This window comes from Petromyzon marinus, unplaced genomic scaffold, assembly GCF_048934315.1.
Source record: "Petromyzon marinus isolate PM22_M1 ecotype Great Lakes invasive population unplaced genomic scaffold, UKy_Petmar_22M1.pri1.0 PM_G_Scaffold_21, whole genome shotgun sequence".
Lineage (NCBI taxonomy): Eukaryota > Metazoa > Chordata > Hyperoartia > Petromyzontiformes > Petromyzontidae > Petromyzon > Petromyzon marinus.
In genome coordinates, this window is record NW_027422773.1 from 2,770,386 (window position 1) to 2,792,852 (window position 22,467).

A 22,467-nucleotide genomic window follows, 5' to 3' on the forward strand; every position below is an offset into this window, starting at 1 on the left:
GGCTCTAAGAAAAGCTGTCTCGGGTGTGGACCAATCAAATTCAAGGACAGTGCCAATATCATTATCAGAGTTGTCTTTTTTGTTTGTTTGCATTTTGACTGCTTGTGTTGTGGTTATTGCAAACATGATGCCTTGAATAAAGGTGTCAGTTTTTGTGCCAGTGGTGACTTTACCGAAAGAGCTAAGAATATGTAATGGGGGGGTTGCGAGGCCATACTTCACCGTGCCGGTCGGCGCGGGTTGCTGAAGGGGACCGATCCGGACATCGCTTGCCATTTAAGTTAACCGCGGCCGGCAATGAAGGTCGGGTCAGCGGGTTCAGAGGACGGCGCGCTAACCGTTCTTCTGATGATGATGATGCGTCGTCGATTTCCCGAGAAAGCCTCGCCCGAGTCTCGGGACGCGCGCTTCAGGAGGGTGCTTGCGTGAGGACGCGTTGCGTTGCTGTGAACCGTTGTTCATTTTAAATTTCGACTTGAAGCTTTCGTGACTGCAAGGATTCATCTTCTTTGGTTCTTTCGGTAAAGTCACCACCACGTAGAATGAGAATAAAATAATAAAATAACACAATAAAATTATCACGACGTTTCGGCCACAACGCAAGCGGCCTTCTTCAGGTGAAAGGAACAAACCTGCCGGGACGACAGAGCTTCAATGTAGCTCTGAACAGAGAAGAGGCTCCGTCGTCCCGACAGGTTTGTTCCTTTCACCTGAAGAAGGCCGCTTGCGTTGTGGCCGAAACGTCGCGAGAATTTCATCGTGTTATTTTATTATTTTATTTTCATTCTACGTGGTGGTGACTTTACCGAAAGAACCAGAGAAGGTTGTTCATTTCCCCCGCTGCCGTGTGACCGCTGCCGTGTGAGCGTGCGTAGCGTGCTGTACTATGGCGAGTTGAATAAACGTTGGTGATGTTTTTCATACCGACCGTGTGTCTGCAGTAACTCGACGTAGCGTCTCGTTTCAGAGACTGAGCCTCAAGCGAGCGCTGAGCTCCGTCACCGCCTCTTCCCTGTTCACGCTCCTGAATTTAATTTTTTATTTAAAGCTTTCGTGACTGCAGGGATTCATATTCTTGGTTCTTTCGGTAAAGTCACCAGCACGTAGAAGGGAAACAATAAAATAATAAAAATATAAAACAATACAATTAAATCACCACGTTTCGACTGCAACACAAGAAGCAATCATCATCAGGTGTGAAAAACCACGGCAAGAAAATTTGAAAAAAGTGGCGTTTTTTTTTTCAAATGGTTCTTGCTGTGGTTTTCACACCTGATGATGATTGCTTGTGTTGCTGTCGAAACGTCGTGATTTAATTTTTATAATTTTATTGTTTCCCTTCTACGCGGTGACTTTACCGAAAGAACCAAGAATATGAGGTCCTGAATTGGTCTGTGGAAATTCCACATTGCTACTAAAGCACCGTCACCGGTCGCTCCATGCACGACAACCGCTCCCCCTCCCTTCCTCAAACACTCCCCACCCCCACGATGCTCTCGTTGAGACGTAAGAAAGAGCTGCAACGCCAACGTGCCCACGCCTGATTTGTGTTTCCGATTTGCCTTCTAAAGAAACGTCTGGCCGTGTCGTCTCGCACGCCCAGAGAGGGCATCTCGCATTCCCCCTGGAGGTGATGAAGAACGCCCGATGATCTAGAGACACAAACCTGCATCAGGATTTGCGTCGTATTCATAGGCAGCGTTTGATTTTCATATTTACCGAGGGGGGGGGGGGTGGGGGGGTGGTAGTTAGTGGCAGGGGGTTTGTGTAATAATTTAATAAGTACTTGTCGAGTTTGAACAGGAGAATGCGGTGGATTATTTTGCATCGCTCTCTATGCAAGATGCAGCGGAATGGAAGCACAGTTGGGTTCCAGTTTGCTTTGTCCCTCGCGTTCGGAATCGCGGGTCCATTTAATAAAACTTCCACCCCCCCCGCCCCTAACTTGTAAACTACTGAACATACATTGATGAAGGTGTGCAGGTTAGGGGGGGCATTGCCCCCCACCCCACCCCAAAACTCCGCCCGTGGGTGTAGTCCATTGTTGTTGAGGGGTCACGTGAGGAGAGTTGCTTGGTCCACCGGTGACGATGACGGTGATGGTGATGATGACGGTGACGACGGTGATGATGGTGATGATGGTGACGGTGATGATGGTGATGGTAATGATGATGGTGATGATGACGGTGATGATGATGGTGATGATGACGGTGATGATGATGGTGATGATGATGATTACGGTGATGATGATGGTGACGGTGGTGATGACAGTGATGGTGATGATGACGGTGATGGTGATGACGGTGATGACGGTGATGATGATGACGGTGATGGTGATGATGATGGTGATGAGGTTGATGGTGATGGTGATGATGACGGTGATGATGGTGACGACGGTGATGATGACGGTGATGGTGGTGATGGTGATGATGGTAATGATGATGACGGTGATGATGGTAATGATGATGTTGACGGTGATGGTGATGATGGTAATGATGATGTTGACGGTGATGGTGATGATGGTAATGATGACGGTGATGATGGTGACGGTGACAGTGACGATGACGGTGGTGATGATGGTGATGATGGTGACGGTGATGATGACGGTGATGGTGATGATGATAACGGTGATGATGGTAATGATGATGTTGACGGTGATGGTGATGATGATGACGATGATGGTGATGATGGTAATGATGACGGTGATGATGGTGAATGACGGTAAGGGTCAAAGATCGGGCAAAAGTCGGCTCGTTGCTTTTGACCTTTAACCTTGCCGAGGTCTTAGGGAAGGGGGAGGGTCCTTGTAAAGAGGGGCGTGGTTGGGGCGGGGGAGTCTACCGGAGCTCCACCCCTCGCCCACGTGACGTGTTGAGAGCGGAGTGGGGGAGAGAGAGAGGGGGTTGGGTGAATGGGGTGAGGGGCGTGGCCGTGGGTGGGTGGGTGGGGGTAGTTTCGTGGGTGGGGGTTGCGTGAGGAGGGGGTGGGGGGTGAATCCACCGGAGCTCCGCCCCTCGCCCACGTGATGCGTGACGTCAGGGCGCGAGAGAGCCGAGGAGAAGACAAGATGGCGGCTATGGCGGTGTCTCGCTCTGCGCTGCTGCTGCCGCTGCTGCTGCCGCTGCTGCTGCTGCAGGTGACTGCGATCGCTATGAGCGGTGAGTCGGCGGCTGTCTCGCTGGTCGTGCCGTCTTATTGGCGAGGCTTTGTGTGTGTGTTTGTTTGGGTAAGTTTGTTCTGTTTTCCCAAGTGCACCTAGCCTGGCACGAGCGGCGTTGATAACGTTGGTGGGCGGGGGCGGTGCGGGCGGTGCGGATCTGTGAGGGGGTGTTCGATGTCTCAAAGTGAACCTAGCCTGGCACACGAGGCTGGTGCGGTAACGGGGAGCGGTGGCGCAGTGGTTAGCGACTGGGTTGAACGTCGCCACTGGGGGGGGGTGGGAGGGAGGGAGACAAAGGCGGCCGGGCGTGGTGCTGTGTCACATGTTGTAGCAGCTGCTGCTGCTGCTGACTCGCTAGCAGCACTTGCCCCTACAGCCTGTTGAAGGCTACACGGGGGAGCTTTGTCTTTCCTGGACACAGTCTCCCTCGCGTGTCAGACCTTCATCATAGGTGACACTTCATAGGTGACACTTCATAGGTGACACTTCATAGGTGACACGTCATAGGTGACACTTCATAGGTGACACTTCATAGGTGACACTTCATAGGTTATACTTCATAGGTGACACTTCATAGGTGACACTTCATAGGTTATACTTCATAGGTGACACTTCATAGGTGATACTCATAGGTGACACTTCATAGGTGACACGTCATAGGTGACACTTTATAGGTGACACTTCATAGGTGACACTTCATAGGTGACACTCATAGGTGACGCTTCATAGGTGACACTTCATAGGTGACACTTCATAGGTGACACTTCATAGGTGATACCACAGGTGATACTTCATAGGTGATACTTCATAGGTGACACTTCATAGGTGATACTTCATAGGTGACACTTCATAGGTGATACTTCATAGGTGACACTTCATAGGTGATACTTCATAGGTGATACTTCATAGGTGATACTTCATAGGTGACACTTCATAGTTGACACTTCATAGGTGATACTTCATAGGTGATACTTCATAGGTGACACTTCATAGGTGATACTTCATAGGTGATACTTCATAGGTGACACTTCATAGGTGACACTTCATAGGTGATACTTCATAGGTGATACTTCATAGGTGACACTTCATAGGTGACACTTCATAGGTGATACATCATAGGTGATACTTCATAGGTGACACTTCATAGGTGACACTTCATAGGTGACACTTCATAGGTGACACTTCATAGGTGATACTCATAGGTGACACGTCATAGGTGACACGTCATAGGTGACACTTCATAGGTGACACTTCATAGGTGACACTTCATAGGTGACACTTCATAGGTGATACTCATAGGTGACACGTCATAGGTGACACGTCATAGGTGACACTTCATAGGTGACACTTCATAGGTTATACTTCATAGGTGACACTTCATAGGTGACACTTCATAGGTTATACTTCATAGGTGACACTTCATAGGTGATACTCATAGGTGACACTTCATAGGTGACACGTCATAGGTGACACTTCATAGGTGACACTTCATAGGTGATACTTCATAGGTGATACTTCATAGGTGACACTTCATAGGTGATACTTCATAGGTGACACTTCATAGGTGACACTTCATAGGTGACACTTCATAGGTGACACTTCATAGGTGACACTTCATAGGTGATACTCATAGGTGACACGTCATAGGTGACACTTCATAGGTGACACTTCATAGGTGACACTTCATAGGTTATACTTCATAGGTGACACTTCATAGGTGACACTTCATAGGTTATACTTCATAGGTGACACTTCATAGGTGATACTCATAGGTGACACTTCATAGGTGACACGTCATAGGTGACACTTTATAGGTGACACTTCATAGGTGACACTTCATAGGTGACACTCATAGGTGACGCTTCATAGGTGACACTTCATAGGTGACACTTCATAGGTGACACTTCATAGGTGACACTTCATAGGTGATACCACAGGTGATACTTCATAGGTGATACTTCATAGGTGACACTTCATAGGTGATACTTCATAGGTGACACTTCATAGGTGATACTTCATAGGTGACACTTCATAGGTGATACTTCATAGGTGATACTTCATAGGTGATACTTCATAGGTGATACTTCATAGGTGACACTTCATAGGTGATACTTCATAGGTGATACTTCATAGGTGACACTTCATAGGTGACACTTCATAGGTGATACTTCATAGGTGATACTTCATAGGTGATACTTCATAGGTGATACTTCATAGGTGACACTTCATAGGTGACAATTCATAGGTGATACATCATAGGTGACACGTCATAGGTGACACTTCATAGGTGACACTTCATAGGTGACACTTCATAGGTTATACTTCATAGGTGACACTTCATAGGTGACACTTCATAGGTTATACTTCATAGGTGACAATTCATAGGTGATACTCATAGGTGACACTTCATAGGTGACACGTCATAGGTGACACTTCATAGGTGACACTTCATAGGTGATACTTCATAGGTGATACTTCATAGGTGACACTTCATAGGTGACACTTCATAGGTGATACTTCATAGGTGATCCTTCATAGGTGACACTTCATAGGTGACACTTCATAGGTGATACATCATAGGTGATACTTCATAGGTGACACTTCATAGGTGACACTTCATAGGTGACACTTCATAGGTGATACTCATAGGTGACACGTCATAGGTGACACGTCATAGGTGACACTTCATAGGTGACACTTCATAGGTGACACTTCATAGGTGACACTTCATAGGTGACACTTCATAGGTTATACTTCATAGGTGACACTTCATAGGTGATACTCATAGGTGACACGTCATAGGTGACACGTCATAGGTGACACTTCATAGGTGACACTTCATAGGTGACACTTCATAGGTTATACTTCATAGCTGACACTTCATAGGTGACACTTCATATCTTATACTTCATAGGTGACACTTCATAGGTGATACTCATAGGTGACACTTCATAGGTGACACGTCATAGGTGACACTTTATAGGTGACACTTCATAGGTGACACTTCATAGGTTATACTTCATAGGTGACACTTCATAGGTGACACTTCATAGTTGATACTTCATAGGTGATACTTCATAGGTGACACTTCATAGGTGACACTTCATAGGTGATACTTCATAGGTGATACTTCATAGGTGACACTTCATAGGTGACACTTCATAGGTGACACTTCATAGGTGACACTTCATAGGTGATACCACAGGTGATACCACAGGTGATACTTCATAGGTGATACTTCATAGGTGACACTTCATAGGTGATACTTCATAGGTGACACTTCATAGGTGATACTTCATAGGTGACACTTCATAGGTGATACTTCATAGGTGACACTTCATAGGTGATACTTCATAGGTGATACTTCATAGTTGACACTTCATAGGTGATACTTCATAGGTGATACTTCATAGGTGACACTTCATAGGTGACACTTCATAGGTGATACTTCATAGGTGATACTTCATAGGTGACACTTCATAGGTGACACTTCATAGGTGATACTTCATAGGTGATACTTCATAGGTGACACTTCATAGGTGACACTTCATAGGTGATACTTCATAGGTGACACTTGATAGGTGACACTTCATAGGTGACACTCATAGGTGACGCTTCATAGGTGATACTCATAGGTGACACTTCATAGGTGACACTTCATAGGTGACACTTCATAGGTGACACTCATAGGTGACACTTCATAGGTGACGCTTCATAGGTGACATTTCATAGGTGACACTTCATAGGTGACACTTCATAGGTGACGCTTCATAGGTGATACTCATAGGTGACACTTCATAGGTGACGCTTCATAGGTGACACTTCATAGGTGACACTTCATAGGTGACACTTCATAGGTGACACTTCATAGGTGACACTTCATAGGTGATACTTCAATGTGTGATGTCCACTTCCGCGGGTTCCGTTCCCAGTGAACCACAGAGAGTCACTTGAAGAAGCAGGCAGCTCAGAGGCAGCTCTGTGATGTCCACTTCCGCGGGTTCCGTTCCCAGTGAACCACAGAGAGTCACTTGAAGAAGCAGGCAGCTCAGAGGCAGCTCTGTGTTGTTCATGGCCACCGCGAGGAGGGAGCTTTCGCAACGAGAGTCTAGTCACCACCACCACAACAACAATCTGCTTTTAACGTTTAGTTTTTTTGTCCTTCCCCCGCACTTCCGATTCGCACGGTTGGCTACGTTACGGTTGTGCGAAAGAAGTTCAGCGTGCATATAGACGTACCCCTCCGCCCAGGAGTGGGTCACCTTAGCTGATTTTGTTTCAAGCGGGTGAAAACGCAAGAGGCCACGATAAAATCTTATCGGTCCCCGTGTAATTCTCTGGGTATGGGTCTCTGTGTGAGTCTGCGGGTATCTGTGTGAGTCTACGGGTCTCTGTGTGAGTCTATGGGTCTCTGTGTGAGTCTACGGGCATCTGTGTGAGTCTACGGGTATCTGTGTGAGTCTACGTGTCTCTGTTTGAGTCTACGGGTCTCTGTGTGAGTCTACGGTTCTCTGTATGAATCTACGGGTATCTGTGTAAAGTCTATGGCTCTCTGTGAGTCTTTGGGTCTCCGTGTGAGTCTATGGGTCTCTGTGTGAGTCTACGGGCATCTGTGTGAGTCTACGGGTCTCTGTGTGAGTCTACGGGTCTCTGTGTGAGTCTACGGGTATCTGTGTGAGTCTACGGGTCTCTGTGTGAGTCTACGGGTCTCTGTGTGAGTCTACGGGTCTCTGTGTGAGTCTACGGGTCTCTGTGTGAGTCTATGGGTCTATGTGTGAGTCTACGGGTCTCTGTGTGAGTCTACGGGTCTCTGTGTGAGTCTACGGGTATCTGTGTGAGTCTACGGGTGTCTGTGTGAGTCTATGGGTATATGTGTGAGTCTACGGGTATCTGTGTAAAGTCTATGGGTCTCTGTGAGTCTATGGGTCTCCGTGTGAGTCTACAGGTCTCTGTGTAAGTCTACGGGTGTCTGTGTGAGTCTACGGGTGTCTGTGTGAGTCTACGGGTATTTGTGTGAGTCTATGGGTCTCTGTGTGAGTCTATGGGTATATGTGTGAGTCTACGGGTATCTGTGTAAAGTCTATGGGTCTCTGTGAGTCTATGGGTCTCCGTATGAGTCTACAGGTCTCTGTGTGAGTCTACGGGTCTCTGTGTGAGTCTACTTGAAGATATTACTTCACAACCGTGTCACCACCACCACCCCCTTTCCCCCCTCTTTGCAGCCGTCTCGTGGATGGAGAAAGTGCAGGGGGAGACGGTGGTGCTGGGCTGCACCTGGACGGGCGACCCCACGGACACCGAGGTCCTGGACGTGGAGTGGTTCCTGCAGATGCCCACTACGAACATCTACGTGAGGAAGAGAGAGGGATACAGAGACGCACATCGCTACTCAGAGATGCCTGTAGCTTCTACTCAGAGACGCCTGTAGCTCCTACTCAGAGACGCCCGTAGCTCCTACTCAGAGACGCCTGTAGCTCCTACTCAGAGACGCCCGTAGCTCCTACTCAGAGACGCCTGTAGCTCCTGCTCAGAGACGCCCGTAGCTCCTACTCAGAGACGCCCGTAGCTCCTACTCAGAGACGCCCGTAGCTCCTACTCAGAGACGCCTGTAGCTCCTACACAGAGACGCCCATAGCTCCTACTCAGAGACGCCTGTAGCTCCTACTCAGAGACGCCTGTAGCTCCTACTCAGAGACGCCCGTAGCTCCTACTCAGAGACGCCTGTAGCTCCTGCTCAGAGACGCCCGTAGCTCCTACTCAGAGACGCCCGTAGCTCCTACTCAGAGACGCCCGTAGCTCCTACTCAGAGACGCCTGTAGCTCCTACACAGAGACGCCCATAGCTCCTACTCAGAGACGCCTGTAGCTCCTACTCAGAGACGCCTGTAGCTCCTACTCAGAGACGCCCGTAGCTCCTACTCAGAGACGCCCGTAGCTCCTACTCAGAGACGCCCTTAGCTCCTACTCAGAGACGCCTGTAGCTCGTACTCAGAGATGCCTGTAGCTCCTACTCAAAGACGCCTGTAGCTCCTACTCAGAGACGCCCGTAGCTCCTACGCAGAGACTCCCTTGGGCTCCTATTCAGAGACGCCCGTAGCTCCTACTCAGAGACGCCCGTAGCTCCTACTCAGAGACGCCCATCGGACACGCAGAGACGCCTGTAGCTCCTACTCAGAGACTCCCTTGGGCTCCTACTCAGAGACGCCCGTAGCTCCTACGTAGAAGTCCGCAGGCTCCTACACAGGCACCAGCAGGCTCCTACACAGGCACCAGCAGGCTCCTACACAGGCACCAGCAGGCTCTTACACAGACACCAGTAGGCTCCTACACAGACACCAGCAGGCTCCTACACAGACACCAGCAGGCTCCTACACAGACACCAGCAGGCTCCTACACACACACCAGCAGGCTCCTACACAGACACCAGCAGGCTCCTACACAGGCACCAACAGGCTCCTACACACGCACCAGCAGGCTCCTACACAGACACCAACAGGCTCCTACACAGGCACCAACAGGCTCCTACACAGGCACCAGCAGGCTCCTACACAGGCACCAGCAGGCTCCTACACACACACACCAGCAGGCTCCTACACAGACACCAGCAGGCTCCTACACAGGCACCAACAGGCTCCTACACAGGCACCAGCAGGCTCCTACACAGGCACCAGCAGGCTCCTACACACACACCAGCAGGCTCCTACACAGGCACCAGCAGGCTCCTACACACACACCAGCAGGCTCCTACACAGACACCAGCAGGCTCCTACACAGGCACCAACAGGCTCCTACACACACACCAGCAGGATCCTACACAGACACCAGCAGGCTCCTACACAGACACCAGCAGGCTCCTACACACACACCAGCAGGCTCCTACACAGGCACCAGCAGGCTCCTACACAGACACCAGCAGGCTCCTACACAGGCGCCCGTAGGATCCTACACAGAAGCCGCCCCCACAGGCTCCTACACAGGCACCAGCAGGCTCCTACACAGAAGCCGCCCCCACAGGCTCCTACACAGAAGCCGCCCCCACAGGCTCCTACACAGAAGCCGCCCCCACAGGCTCCTACACAGAAGCCGCCCTCACAGGCTCGTACAGAATCAGAATTCACCTTCTTGGTTCTTTCGGTAAAGTCACCGCCACATAGACTGGAAATAAAATAATGAAATAAAATAATAATAATGCGATTCTCACGACGTTTCGGCCACAACACAAGTGGGCCTTCTTCAGGTGAAGAAACAGGGCTATCAAGAAGACGGAACTTGAATGAACGCTGTCAGGCAAGGACCGCGTCTTTTGAAGCTGTGTGGGCGAAGTTGAATTAGCATGTTACCAGCCTCACCTCCGGAGAGGGAGGTGGGATGGTAACATGCTAATTCAACTCTGCCCACACATATTCTTAGCTCTTTCGGTAAAGTCACGTTGAAGGGCAACAATAAAATAATAAAATATATTAAAATAATAAAATATATAAAACAATAATTTTCTATTGTTTTATATATATTTTATTATTTTATTGTTTCCCTTCAACGTGACTTTACCGAAAGAGCTAACAATATGAATCACTGCAGTCACGAAAGCTTTAAATCAAAATTCCGCCCACACAGCTTCAAAAGACGTGGTCCTTGCTTAACAGCGTTCATTCAAGCTCCGTCTTCTTGATAGCCCTGTTTCTTCACCTGAAGAAGGCCACTTGTGTTGTGGCCGAAATGTCGTGAGAATTGCATTATTACTTGACTTCATTATTTTATTTCCAGTCTACGAAACAGAATCGGAATATGTATATACACTGCAGGAGGAATCCGATGAGCTGTAAAGCTCTTTGTTCACAGATGGGGTGGGTCAGAACGTTCCAACAACAAACGGCTACAAGAACACGTGTCAGGAGTGCAACGTATAGGAAAACAAATCAATTGAACAGTATAAAAATAAATGTAAATTTAAACCTGGTAAAGCCCACTGAACTATTAGGGTCTTATTCTTGGTTCTTTCGGTAAAGTCACCGCCACGTAGAAGGGAAACAATAAAATAATAAAAATATAAAACAATAAAATTCTCACGACGTTTCGACTGCAACACAAGAAGCAATCATCGTCAGGTGTGAAAACCACAGCAAGAACAATTTGAATAAAAATGGCGGGTTTTTTTTAACGTCAGCACCACGGAGAGCGATTTGGAAGTTTGTTCAGATGGACGAGTCCATCTATGTTCGGAAAAGAGGAGGGGGGAGACGAAAATAATGGATGCGGTCTGAAAGTCACCGTAAGCGTGAACAATCAATCAAGACCCGAAATGGTTTAGCAAATCCTTCCAACGATTGCTAAGCCCAGAATCCATCTCCTCGGTTGAAATTGTCTCCGTGTTTGTATATGCGGATAGCCTCATGAACGAATCTCTCTTGGTAACCGTAATCGTGAACAATCAATTAAGACCCCAAATGGTTTATCAAATCCTTCCAACGATTGCTAAGCCCAGAATCCATCTCCTCGGTTGAAATTGTCTCCGTGTTTGTACGTGCGGATAGCCTCATGAACGAAACTCTCTTGGTAACCGTAAGCGTGAACAATCAATTAAGACCCGAAATGGTTTATCAAATCCTTCCAACGATTGCTAAGCCCAGAATCCATCTTCTCGGTTGAAATTGTCTCCGTGTTTGTATATGCGGATAGCCTCATGAACGAATCTCTCTTGGTAACCGTAAGCGTGAACAATCAATTAAGACCCCAAATGTGTTATCAAATCCTTCCAACGATTGCTAAGCCCAGAATCCATCTCCTCGGTTGAAATTGTCTCCGTGTTTGTACGTGCGGATAGCCTCATGAACGAATCTCTCTTGGTAACCGTAAGGGTGAACAAGCAATTAAGACCCCAAATGGTTGATCAAATCCTTCCAATGATTGCTAAGCCCAGAATCCATCTCCTCGGTTGAAATTGTCTCCGTGTTTGTACGTGCGGATAGCCTCATGAACGAATCTCTCTTGGTAACTGTAAGCGTGAACAATCAATTAAGACCCCAAATGGTTTGTCAAATCCTTCCAACGATTGCTAAGCCCAGAATCCATCTCCTCGGTTGAAATTGTCTCCGTGTAGGTACGTGCGGATAGCCTCATGAACGAATCTCTCTTGGTAACCGTAAGCGTGAACAATCAATTAAGACCCCAAATGGTTAGTCAAATCCTTCCGACGATTGCTAAGCCCAGAATCCATCTCCTCGGTTGAAATTGTCTCCGTGTAGGTACGTGCGGATAGCCTCACGGCGGCGGCGGTGGCGATGGCGGAGCCCTTTTTGTCCGTCCCCCACCCCCCTGCCCTCAGGTTGCCACGTTCGCCGGGGGCGAGGGGCACATCTACCCGGACTTCGCGTCCCGCGTGCGATTCGCCCGCAACGCGACGCGGAGGGACGCGTCGCTGCAGATCGCCGGGCTGCGGGCGAGCGACGCCGGCGTCTACACGTGCAAGGTGAAGTTCGGCACTTTCATCAAGCTAGAGACCATCAGGCTCACCGTGCTGGGTAACGAACGCACGCACGCGCACACGCACGTACGCACACGCAGGTACGCACGTACACACACGTACACGCACGCACACACACGTACACACACGCATGCACGTACACACGTATACGCACGCACACGCACGTACACACATGCACGCACACGCACGCACACGCACGTACACACGTACACGCACGCACACGCACGTACACACACGCACGCACACGCACGCACGCACGTACACACGTACACGCACATGCACGTACACACACGCACGCACGCGCACATGCACGCACGCACACACACGTACACACACGTACACGCACGCACGTACACACACGCACGCACACACACGCACGTACATGCACGCACGCACGCACGTACAACAACAACAACCGCCATTCGCCACTAAGTGGCGGTGACGTCACCACGACGCTTGTGCCAGGCTATGTGCACCCTGAGGCCACGTGAAGTATCGAACGCCCGCTGGCAGGAGGTCACGGGGCAGACCCAGGTGCCACGGGTCGACTGACTGTGGCAACCTGCTGTGCTTTAGCCACCCGGCGCTCCGCTCGTTGTTGTGAGCGTCGCTCCTCCGCCCTCCGTTGTTGTTGGAGGGTGACTGCCTCCAACTGCCCAGTAGCGTCCTTCACGAGCCTCCTCCACAGAGGCCGATCTTGACACCGCTGGTACCAGTCATCGGCAAGTCCACTCAGCTCCACGTCCTCCTGTACCACATCACTCCATCTCTTCTCTAGCCCGTGCCGTGCCCGCGTAGCCCCCTCAATCCGGCCAAACAAAAGCTGTTTCGGCATGCGGTGGCTGGGCATGCGGGCTACATGACCCAGCCATCGCAGCCTTCCCCGCCGGAGGAGCTCACCGATGGGACCTTGCCCAGATCTTTCAAGGATTTGTGAGCTCCTCACACAATCCATTCTGGTTAAACCCAGGATGGATCGTAGGCAGGCCAGCATAAATGTTTCTAACCGGCGAAGATGTTCCATTAGGGGGGTCCACGTTTCGCAAGCGTAGAGAAGGGAGGGAATGACCGTGGCCGAGAAGACCTGAAGCTTAGTGCGGAGCGACAGACCAGGTAGCTTCCACACAGCGTTACGCAACCGATGAAAAGATATTGCCGCTCGACTGATTCGGAGTGAGACCTCTGCTGTTAAACTGGAGCCAGTCATAAGCACACTGCCCAGGTATGGGAAACTCTCCACTCTCTCCACAACTGCCCCATCACCGATTGGGAGTTTTGGGGGCGGAGTGTCCGATGGTACAAAATACCCAGGCAGGTGCTTAGTTTTGGTGGGGCTGATGGTAAGGCCCCACCTCTTAGTGGCACGCTCCAGTCTCAGCAGCAGCGTTTCCAACTCCTCCTCTGAATGAGCAGTTATTACCAAATCATCAGCATACATAACATGGTTGAGCAATAGGGAGCCATCCCTTGACCGCACCCGGGCGTCGATCAGCCTCCCATTATAACTGTACCATATGGAGATTCCCCCGGTACAGCTATTGAAGGCTTCACGAACTACGTGGTTAAAGTAGATGTTAAATAATGTGGGAGCCAGAGGACATCCCTGTCACACCCCAAGGTTAACAGGGAATGGCTCTGACTCCCGGCCACGTAGTTTTACCCGGGCCCGCTCACCATCATGAAGGTCCTTAATGATCGTGAGCAGAGGGTCAGGTACTCCAAAAGCACGAAGAACAACCCAGAGCCCAGGCCTACTGATGGTATCATAGGCCTTGACCAGGTCAATAAAGCAGAGATGTAGGTCTTGTTGGAATTCCCTACACCTCTGCTGTAGCAGACGGACAGAAAATATGGCATCTGTGCAGGACCGCCCTTTCCTGAAACCGCATTGGGGCTCCGCAAGCCTCTCCTCAGCATGCCTGGCAAGGCGATGTTGAATAATCCTTGCCAGGACCTTTCCCGGCACACTGAGGAGTGAGATGCCCCTGTAGTTGTTACAGTCTGTGCGGTCCCCCTTCTTAAAAAGGGGGACCACCAGGGCATCCTTCCAATCCTGCGGAACCCATCCAGTGGTCCAGACTGTTGTTATGATGTCATATAGGGCAGTCTGTGCACAAACGCCGCCCTCCCTCAGCATTTCGCTTGGGAGATCATCTCTGCCCGCTGCCTTTTCTGGTCTCAGACTCCGGATCGCCTTCAGTACTTCCTCAACAGATGGCACCTCAGCCAGCCACTCACAGGGGGTGACTTCTTCCAATATTTGAGGCACCGCAGCCTCAGCAGGGTCATCCTCACTTTGTGCCACGATGTTTTCCTGGCTGAGGGATTTTCCCTCCCCCAGGACCTCACAGAAATGCTCAGAAAACCTGCAAACCTGTTTCTGGGGGTCGGAGATTGGGTCACCGTTTTTTCCCCTAATGATGGTAATAGGTGTGGCGCTGCAAATTACTTTTTTGATGGAGTTAAATAGAGATTTGTGATCACGGGCCACTGAGGCAGACTCAATCTCCTCAGCAACCCGCGACTACCACCCATCCTTGCAGCGCCTCACGGCTCTCCGAACCTCCGAGCGAAGGCTGCGGTAAGCCTCCACATTCTCTGACGTGGGATTCTGTAGCCGATGACAGTGGGCCTGTCGCTTTTTCTCAACCATCCTGAACACCTCCTCTGTCAGCCAGGGTCTATGGGGAGGTCTGGACCGCGTACCCAAAGCAGCCATTGCAGCTGCATGAGTCACAGTCCTAAACCTCGCCCATTTACCCTCGACATCAGGAGGAGTGGAGGACGATGCCAATCCCAGCCGCAAGCGATGATGAAATTCTCGCTTGCAACTTTCATCAGATAACTGAGACCAGGCCACTTTAGGTTGGAATGGGGTCCTGGGTATACACCCACCACCGGAGTGGAAGAATGGCAGGCACATCTTACAGATGACTAGTCGATGGTCAGAGGGCAGATCAGCTCCACGGTAGGTCCTGGTGTCAAGGACATGGGCTCGCATCCGCTGGTCCGTCACTATGTAGTCCAGCAGATGTTCTTGCTTGGACCCGGCATGCATCCATGATGTTGTGTGGATGCGCCGATGCCGGAACAGCGTGTTGGTAATTACAAGCCCATGGGCTGCACAAACATCTAGCAGCCTCCTACCGTTGTTATTGAGCTGATCTGGCCCATGCCCTCCAATCACTCCAGACCAGGTGCCAGTATCATGACCAACTCGGGCATTGAAGTCACCCAACATGATAACTCCATCCCGAGGGGCCACTTTAGCCAGCACCTGTGACAGGAGGTCATAGAAGGCATCTGACTCATCGGCTTTGCCTGCATCCCTCCACGGATGTTCATCTTTGGTGGGGGCATAAGTAACAACGACCACCATTCCTCGCCTCCGGTTGATGGGAAGGCGAGCCCAAAGTAGCCTGGGACTTACAGCTTCTCACACCTCACCGCTATGCTCCCACGCCCCCTCATTCTTTTGTTCAAAAGAAGAGCCACACCCTGTTGTTTGGCAGTCTGCTGCCCCGAGTAGAGGACGGTCCACCCCTCATGGTGGCAGGAGCCAGAGCCGGTCCACCGGACCTCCTGAATGCCACACAGATCCAGGCGGTACCGTTCCAGCTCCCGACAGAGGAGTGGCAGCCTCTCCTCCGCAGTGAGCGTTCGAACATTCCACGTGGCCACCCGTAGTGGCTTTTCGTTGTTTCTGGAGGAGCCCCGAGGGTAGATATTCAATCTCCTGGCTCCGCCAATTGGGGTTTGGCCAGGAGACGTCATAGACGCCTGGCCCCCCGGGGCCTCCGGCACAAGCTTATTAGTTACATATTTCAGTTTAACTCGTGGTTTAGCGGTAATTAATTGAAGGTGGAGGGGTTACCAGCCCCTCGCACCCGTACACACACGTACACACACGCACGTACACACACACACGTACACGCGCGCACACGCACGTACACGCACGTGCACGCACACACATGCACGTACACGCATGTACACGCACGCACGCACATGCACGCACGCACACGCACGTACACACACGTACACACATGCACGTACACACACGCACGTACACGCACGTACACGCACTTGCACGCACGTACGCACGTACACGCACACATGTAGACATACGTACACGCACACATGTAGACATACGTACACGCACGTACACGCACGTACGTGCACGCACGCACACACACGTGTGCGTGCGTGCGTGTACGTGTGGGTCTCTGTGGGTCTGGGTGTCTGTGGGTGTCTACGAGTGTACGTGTGCACGTTGAACTTGTTTCGCGCCGTAAAGTAGCCAACCGTGCTGTGGGTCTCTGTGTCTGTGGGTCTCTGTGTCTGTGGGTCTCTGTGGGTCTCTGTGTCTGCGGGTCTCTGTGGGTCTCTGTGAGTCTCTGTGGGTCTCTGTGAGTGTCTCTGTGTCTGTGGGTCTCTGTGGGTCTCTGTGGGTCTCTGTGTCTGCGGGTCTCTGTGGGTCTCTGTGGGTCTCTGTGTCTGCGGGTCTCTGTGGGTCTCTGTGGGTCTCTGTGGGTCTCTGTGTCTGTGGGTCTCTGTGGGTTTCTGTGGGTCTCTGTGAGTGTCTCTGTGAGTCTCTGTGGGTCTCTGTGGGTCTCTGTGGGTCTCTGTGGGTGTCTCTGTGTCTGTGGGTCTCTGTGAGTGTCTCTGTGTCTGCGGGTCTCTGTGGGTCTCTGTGAGTCTCTGTGGGTCTCTGTGGGTCTCTGTGGGTCTTTGTGGGTGTCTCTGTGTCTTCGAGTCTCTATGGGTCTCTGTGGGTCTCTGTGGGTCTCTGTGGGTTTCTCTGTGTCTGTGGGTCTCTGTGGGTCTCTGTGGGTGTCTCTGTGTCTGCGGGTGTCTGTGGGTCTCTGTGGGTCTCTGTGGGTCTCTGTGAGTGTCTCTGTGTCTGCGGGTCTCTGTGAGTCTCTGTGGGTCTCTCTGGGTCTCTGTGTCTGTGGGTCTCTGGGTCTCTGTGAGTGTCTCTGTGTCTGCGGGTCTCTGTGGGTCTGGGTGTCTGTGGGTCTCTGTGGGTCTCTGTGGGTCTGGGTGTCTGTGGGTCTCTGTGGGTCTCTATGGGTGTCTCTGTGTCTACACGTCTGTGTGGTTCTCTGTGAGTCTCTGTGGGTCTCTGCGGGTCTCTGTGGGTCTCTGTGGGTGTCTCTGTGTCTGCGGGTCTCTGTGGGTCTCTGTGAGTCTCTGTGTCTGCGGGTCTCTGTGGGTCTGGGCGTCTGTGGGTCTCTGTGGGTCTCTGGGTGTCTGTGGGTCTCTGTGGGTCTCTGTGGGTCTCTATGTCTGCGGGTCTCTGGGTCTCTGTGAGTCTCTGTGGGTCTCTGTTGGTCTGGGTGTCTGTGGGTCTCTGCAGGTGTCTCTGTGTCTGCGGGTCTCTGGGTCTTTGTGGGTGTCTGTGGGTCTCTGTGAGTCTCTGTGAGTGTCTCTGTGTCTGTGGGTCTCTGTGAGTCTCTGTGAGTGTCTCTGTGTCTGCGGGTCTCTGTGGGTCTCTGTGGATCTCTGTGTCTGTGGGTCTCTGGGTCTCTGTGAGTGTCTCTGTGTCTGCGGGTCTCTGTGGGTCTGGGTGTCTGTGGGTCTCTGTGGGTCTCTGTGGGTCTGGGTGTCTGTGGGTCTCTGTGCGTCTCTATGGGTGTCTCTGTGTCTGCACGTCTCTGTGGGTCTCTGTGAGTCTCTGTGGGTGTCTCTGTGTCTGCGGGTCTCTGTGGGTCTCTGTGAGTCTCTGTGTCTGCGGGTCTCTGTGGGTCTGGGCGTCTGTGGGTCTCTGTGGGTCTCTGTGGGTCTGGGTGTCTGTGGGTCTCTGTGGGTTTCTGTGGGTCTGGGTGTCTGTGGGTCTCTGTGGGTCTCTGTGGGTCTCTGTGTCTGCGGGTCTCTGGGTCTCTGTGAGTCTCTGTGGGTCTCTGTGGGTGTCTCTGTGTCTGCGGGTCTCTGTGGGTCTCTGTGGGTCTGGGTGTCTGTGGGTCTCTGTGGGTGTCTCTGTGTCTGTGGGTCTCTGTGGGTCTGGGTGTCTGTGGGTCTCTGCAGGTCTCTGTGGGTGTCTCTGTGTCTGCGGGTCTCTGGGTCTCTGTGGGTGTCTGTGTGTCTGCGGGTCTCTGGGTCTCTGTGGGTGTCTCTGTGTCTGCAGGTCTCTGTGGGTCTCTGTGGGTCTCTGTGAGTGTCTCTGTGTCTGCGGGTCTCTGTGAGTCTCTGTGGGTCTCTCTGGGTCTCTGTGTCTGTGGGTCTCTGGGTCTCTGTGAGTGTCTCTGTGTCTGCGGGTCTCTGTGGGTCTCTGTGAGTCTCTGTGTCTGCGGGTCTCTGTGGGTCTGGGCGTCTGTGGGTCTCTGTGGGTCTCTGGGTGTCTGTGGGTCTCTGTGGGTCTGGGTGTCTGTGGGTCTCTGTGGGTCTCTGTGGGTCTCTGTGTCTGCGGGTCTCTGGGTCTCTGTGAGTCTCTGTGGGTCTCTGTGTCTGCGGGTCTCTGTGGGTCTCTGTTGGTCTGGGTGTCTGTGGGTCTCTGTGGGTGTCTCTGTGTCTGTGGGTCTCTGTGGGTCTGGGTGTCTGTGGGTCTCTGCAGGTCTCTGTGGGTGTCTCTGTGTCTGTGGGTCTCTGGGTCTTTGTGGGTGTCTGTGGGTCTCTGTGAGTCTCTGTGAGTGTCTCTGTGTCTGTGGGTCTCTGTGAGTCTCTGTGAGTGTCTCTGTGTCTGCGGGTCTCTGTGGGTCTCTGTGGGTCTCTGTGGGTCTCTGTGTCTGTGGGTCTCTGGGTCTCTGTGAGTGTTTCTGTGTCTGCGGGTCTCTGTGGGTCTGGGTGTCTGTGGGTCTCTGTGGGTCTCTGTGGGTCTGGGTGTCTGTGGGTCTCTGTGGGTCTCTATGGGTGTCTCTGTGTCTGCACGTCTCTGTGGGTCTCTGTGAGTCTCTGTGGGTGTCTCTGTGTCTGCGGGTCTCTGTGGGTCTCTGTGAGTCTTTGTGTCTGCGGGTCTCTGTGGGTCTGGGCGTCTGTGGGTCTCTGTGGGTCTCTGTGGGTCTGGGTGTCTGTGGGTCTTTGTGGGTCTCTGTGGGTCTGGGTGTCTGTGGGTCTCTGTGGGTCTCTGTGGGTCTCTGTGTCTGCGGGTCTCTGGGTCTCTGTGAGTCTCTGTGGGTCTCTGTGGGTGTCTCTGTGTCTGCGGATGGGTCTCTGTGGGTCTGGGTGTCTGTGGGTCTCTGTGGGTGTCTCTGTGTCTGTGGGTCTCTGTGGGTCTGGGTGTCTGTGGGTCTCTGTGAGTCTCTGTGAGTGTCTCTGTGTCTCTGTGTCTGTGGGTCTTTGTGAGTCTCTGTGAGTGTCTCTGTGTCTGCGGGTCTCTGTGGGTCTCTGTGAGTCTCTGTGGGTCTCTGTGGGTCTCTGTGGGTGTCTCTGTGGGTCTCTGTGAGTGTCTCTGTGTCTGTGGGTATCTGTGGGTGTCTGTGGGTCTCTGTGAGTCTCTCTGGGTCTCTGTGAGTGTCTCTGTGGGTCTCTGTGGGTGTCTCTGTGTCTGCGGCTCTCTGTGGGTGCCCGTGGGTGTCTGGGTGCCCGTGGGTGTCTACGAGTGTTACGTGCGCACGTTGATCTTGTTTCGTCATGTGGCCACAGGCGCCAAACGGAACGCAACAGAGAGGACTTGGGCCTGTTGTGAGCCCTTTCTCCTGCTGCCCCACCCCCACCCCCCACTGTCCCACCTGGCACAGTGAAGCCGTCCCAGCCCAGCTGCGTGGTGAACGGTTCGCTGCAGCAGGGCGAGGAGCTGTCGCTGCAGTGCCTGTCCACGGAGGGGACGTCGCCCATCAGATATCGGTGGAGCAAGGCCGGCGGGGAGGAGGGTCCCTCACCGTCCGTGCTGGGTGGGTGGCACCTCAGACGGCGCGAGGAACGTGACGAGGACGATGACGACGATGACGACGATGACGACGATGATGACGATGATGACTATGATGATGATGATGAGACCCACAGACTCAACACACATAGAGACCCATAGACTCACCACACAGAGACCCATAGACTCACCACACAGAGAGTCCCACAGACTCACCACACAGAGACCCATAGACTCACCACACACAGAGACCCATAGACTCACCACACACAGAGACCCACAGACTCACCACACACAGAGACTCATAGACTCACCACACACAGAGACCCATAGACTCACCACACACAGAGACCCATAGACTCACCACACACAGAGACCCATAGACTCACCACACACAGAGACCCATAGACTCACCACACACAGAAACCCATAGTCTCACGACACACAGAGACCCATAGACTCACCACACACAGAGACCCATAGACTCACCACACACAGAGACTCATAGAATCAGCACACAGAGACTCATAGACTCATCACCACACAGAGACTCATAGACTCAGCACACACAGATACTCATAGACTCACCACACAGAGACCCATAGACTCACCACACAGAGACCCATAGACTCACCACACAGAGCCCCATAGACTCACCACACAGAGACCCACAGACTCACCACACAGAGACCCATAGACTCACCACACAGAGACCCACAGACTCACCACACACAGAGACCCACAGACTCACCACACAGAGACCCATAGACTCACCACACAGAGACCCATAGACTCATCACACAGAGACCCATAGACTCACCACACACAGAGACCCATAGACTCACCACACAGAGACCCACAGACTCACCACACAGAGACCCACAGACTCACCACACAGAGACCCACAGACTCACCACACACAGAGACCCATAGACTCACCACACACAGAGACCCATAAACTCACCACACACAGAGACCCATAGACTCACCACACAGAGACCCATAGACTCACCACACAGAGACCCATAGACTCACCACACAGAGACCCATAGACTCACCACACAGAGACCCACAGACTCACCACACAGAGACCCACAGACTCACCACACACAGAGACCCATAGACTCACCACACAGAGACCCATAGACTCACCACACAGAGACCCACAGACTCACCACACAGTGACCCATAGAATCATCACACAGAGACCCACAGACTCACCACACAGAGACCCACAGACTCACCACACACAGAGACCCATAGACTCACAAAGAGACCCACAGACTCACCACACAGAGACCCACAGACTCACCACACACAGAGACCCACAGACTCACCACACAGACACCCAAAGACTCACCACACAGAGACTCATAGACTCACCACACAGAGACCCACAGACTCACCACACAGAGACTCACAAACTCACCACACGCAGAGACCCACAGACTCACCACACAGAGACCCACAGACTCACCACACACAGAGACCCACAGACTCACCACACAGAGACCCACAGACTCACCATACAGAGACCCACAGACTCACTACACAGAGCCCACAGATTCACCACACACAGAGACCCACAGACTCACCACACAGAGACCCACAGACTCACCACACAGAGACCCACAGACTTACCACACAGAGACCCATAGACTCACCACACACAGAGACCCACAGACTCACCACACACAGACCCACAGACTCACCACACACAGAGACCCACAGACTCACCACACAGAGACCCACAGACTCACCACACAGAGACCCACAGACTCACCACACAGAGACCCATAGACTCACCACACACAGAGACCCATAGACTCACCACACAGAGACCCATAGACTCACCACACAGAGACCCACAGACTCTCCACACACAGAGACCCATAGACTCACAAAGAGACCCACAGACTCACCACACAGAGAGTCCCACAGACTCACCACACAGAGACCCATAGACTCACCACACACAGAGACCCATAGACTCACCACACACAGAGACCCACAGACTCACCACACA

The 22,467-nt window shown here is 52.0% G+C and overlaps 1 protein-coding gene across 3 annotated transcripts in view; it reads left to right on the forward strand.

Moving 5' to 3' along the window:
- Positions 1-3,047: 3,047 nt before the first annotated feature.
- Positions 3,048-22,467, forward strand: part of LOC142912569 (coxsackievirus and adenovirus receptor homolog) — a 71,249-nt gene continuing 51,829 nt past the window's right edge. For 2 of the 3 annotated variants that reach the window (XM_076060694.1, XM_076060697.1), the window contains exons 1-4: positions 3,048-3,158; positions 8,383-8,510; positions 12,482-12,677; positions 20,314-20,466. In XM_076060694.1, the coding sequence (XP_075916809.1) occupies positions 3,068-3,158; positions 8,383-8,510; positions 12,482-12,677; positions 20,314-20,466 (568 nt within the window). In that variant the 5' untranslated portion in view covers positions 3,048-3,067. The remainder of the gene's footprint in view (positions 3,159-8,382; positions 8,511-12,481; positions 12,678-20,313; positions 20,467-22,467) is intronic. The other variant, XM_076060696.1, reaches the window with a different exon arrangement.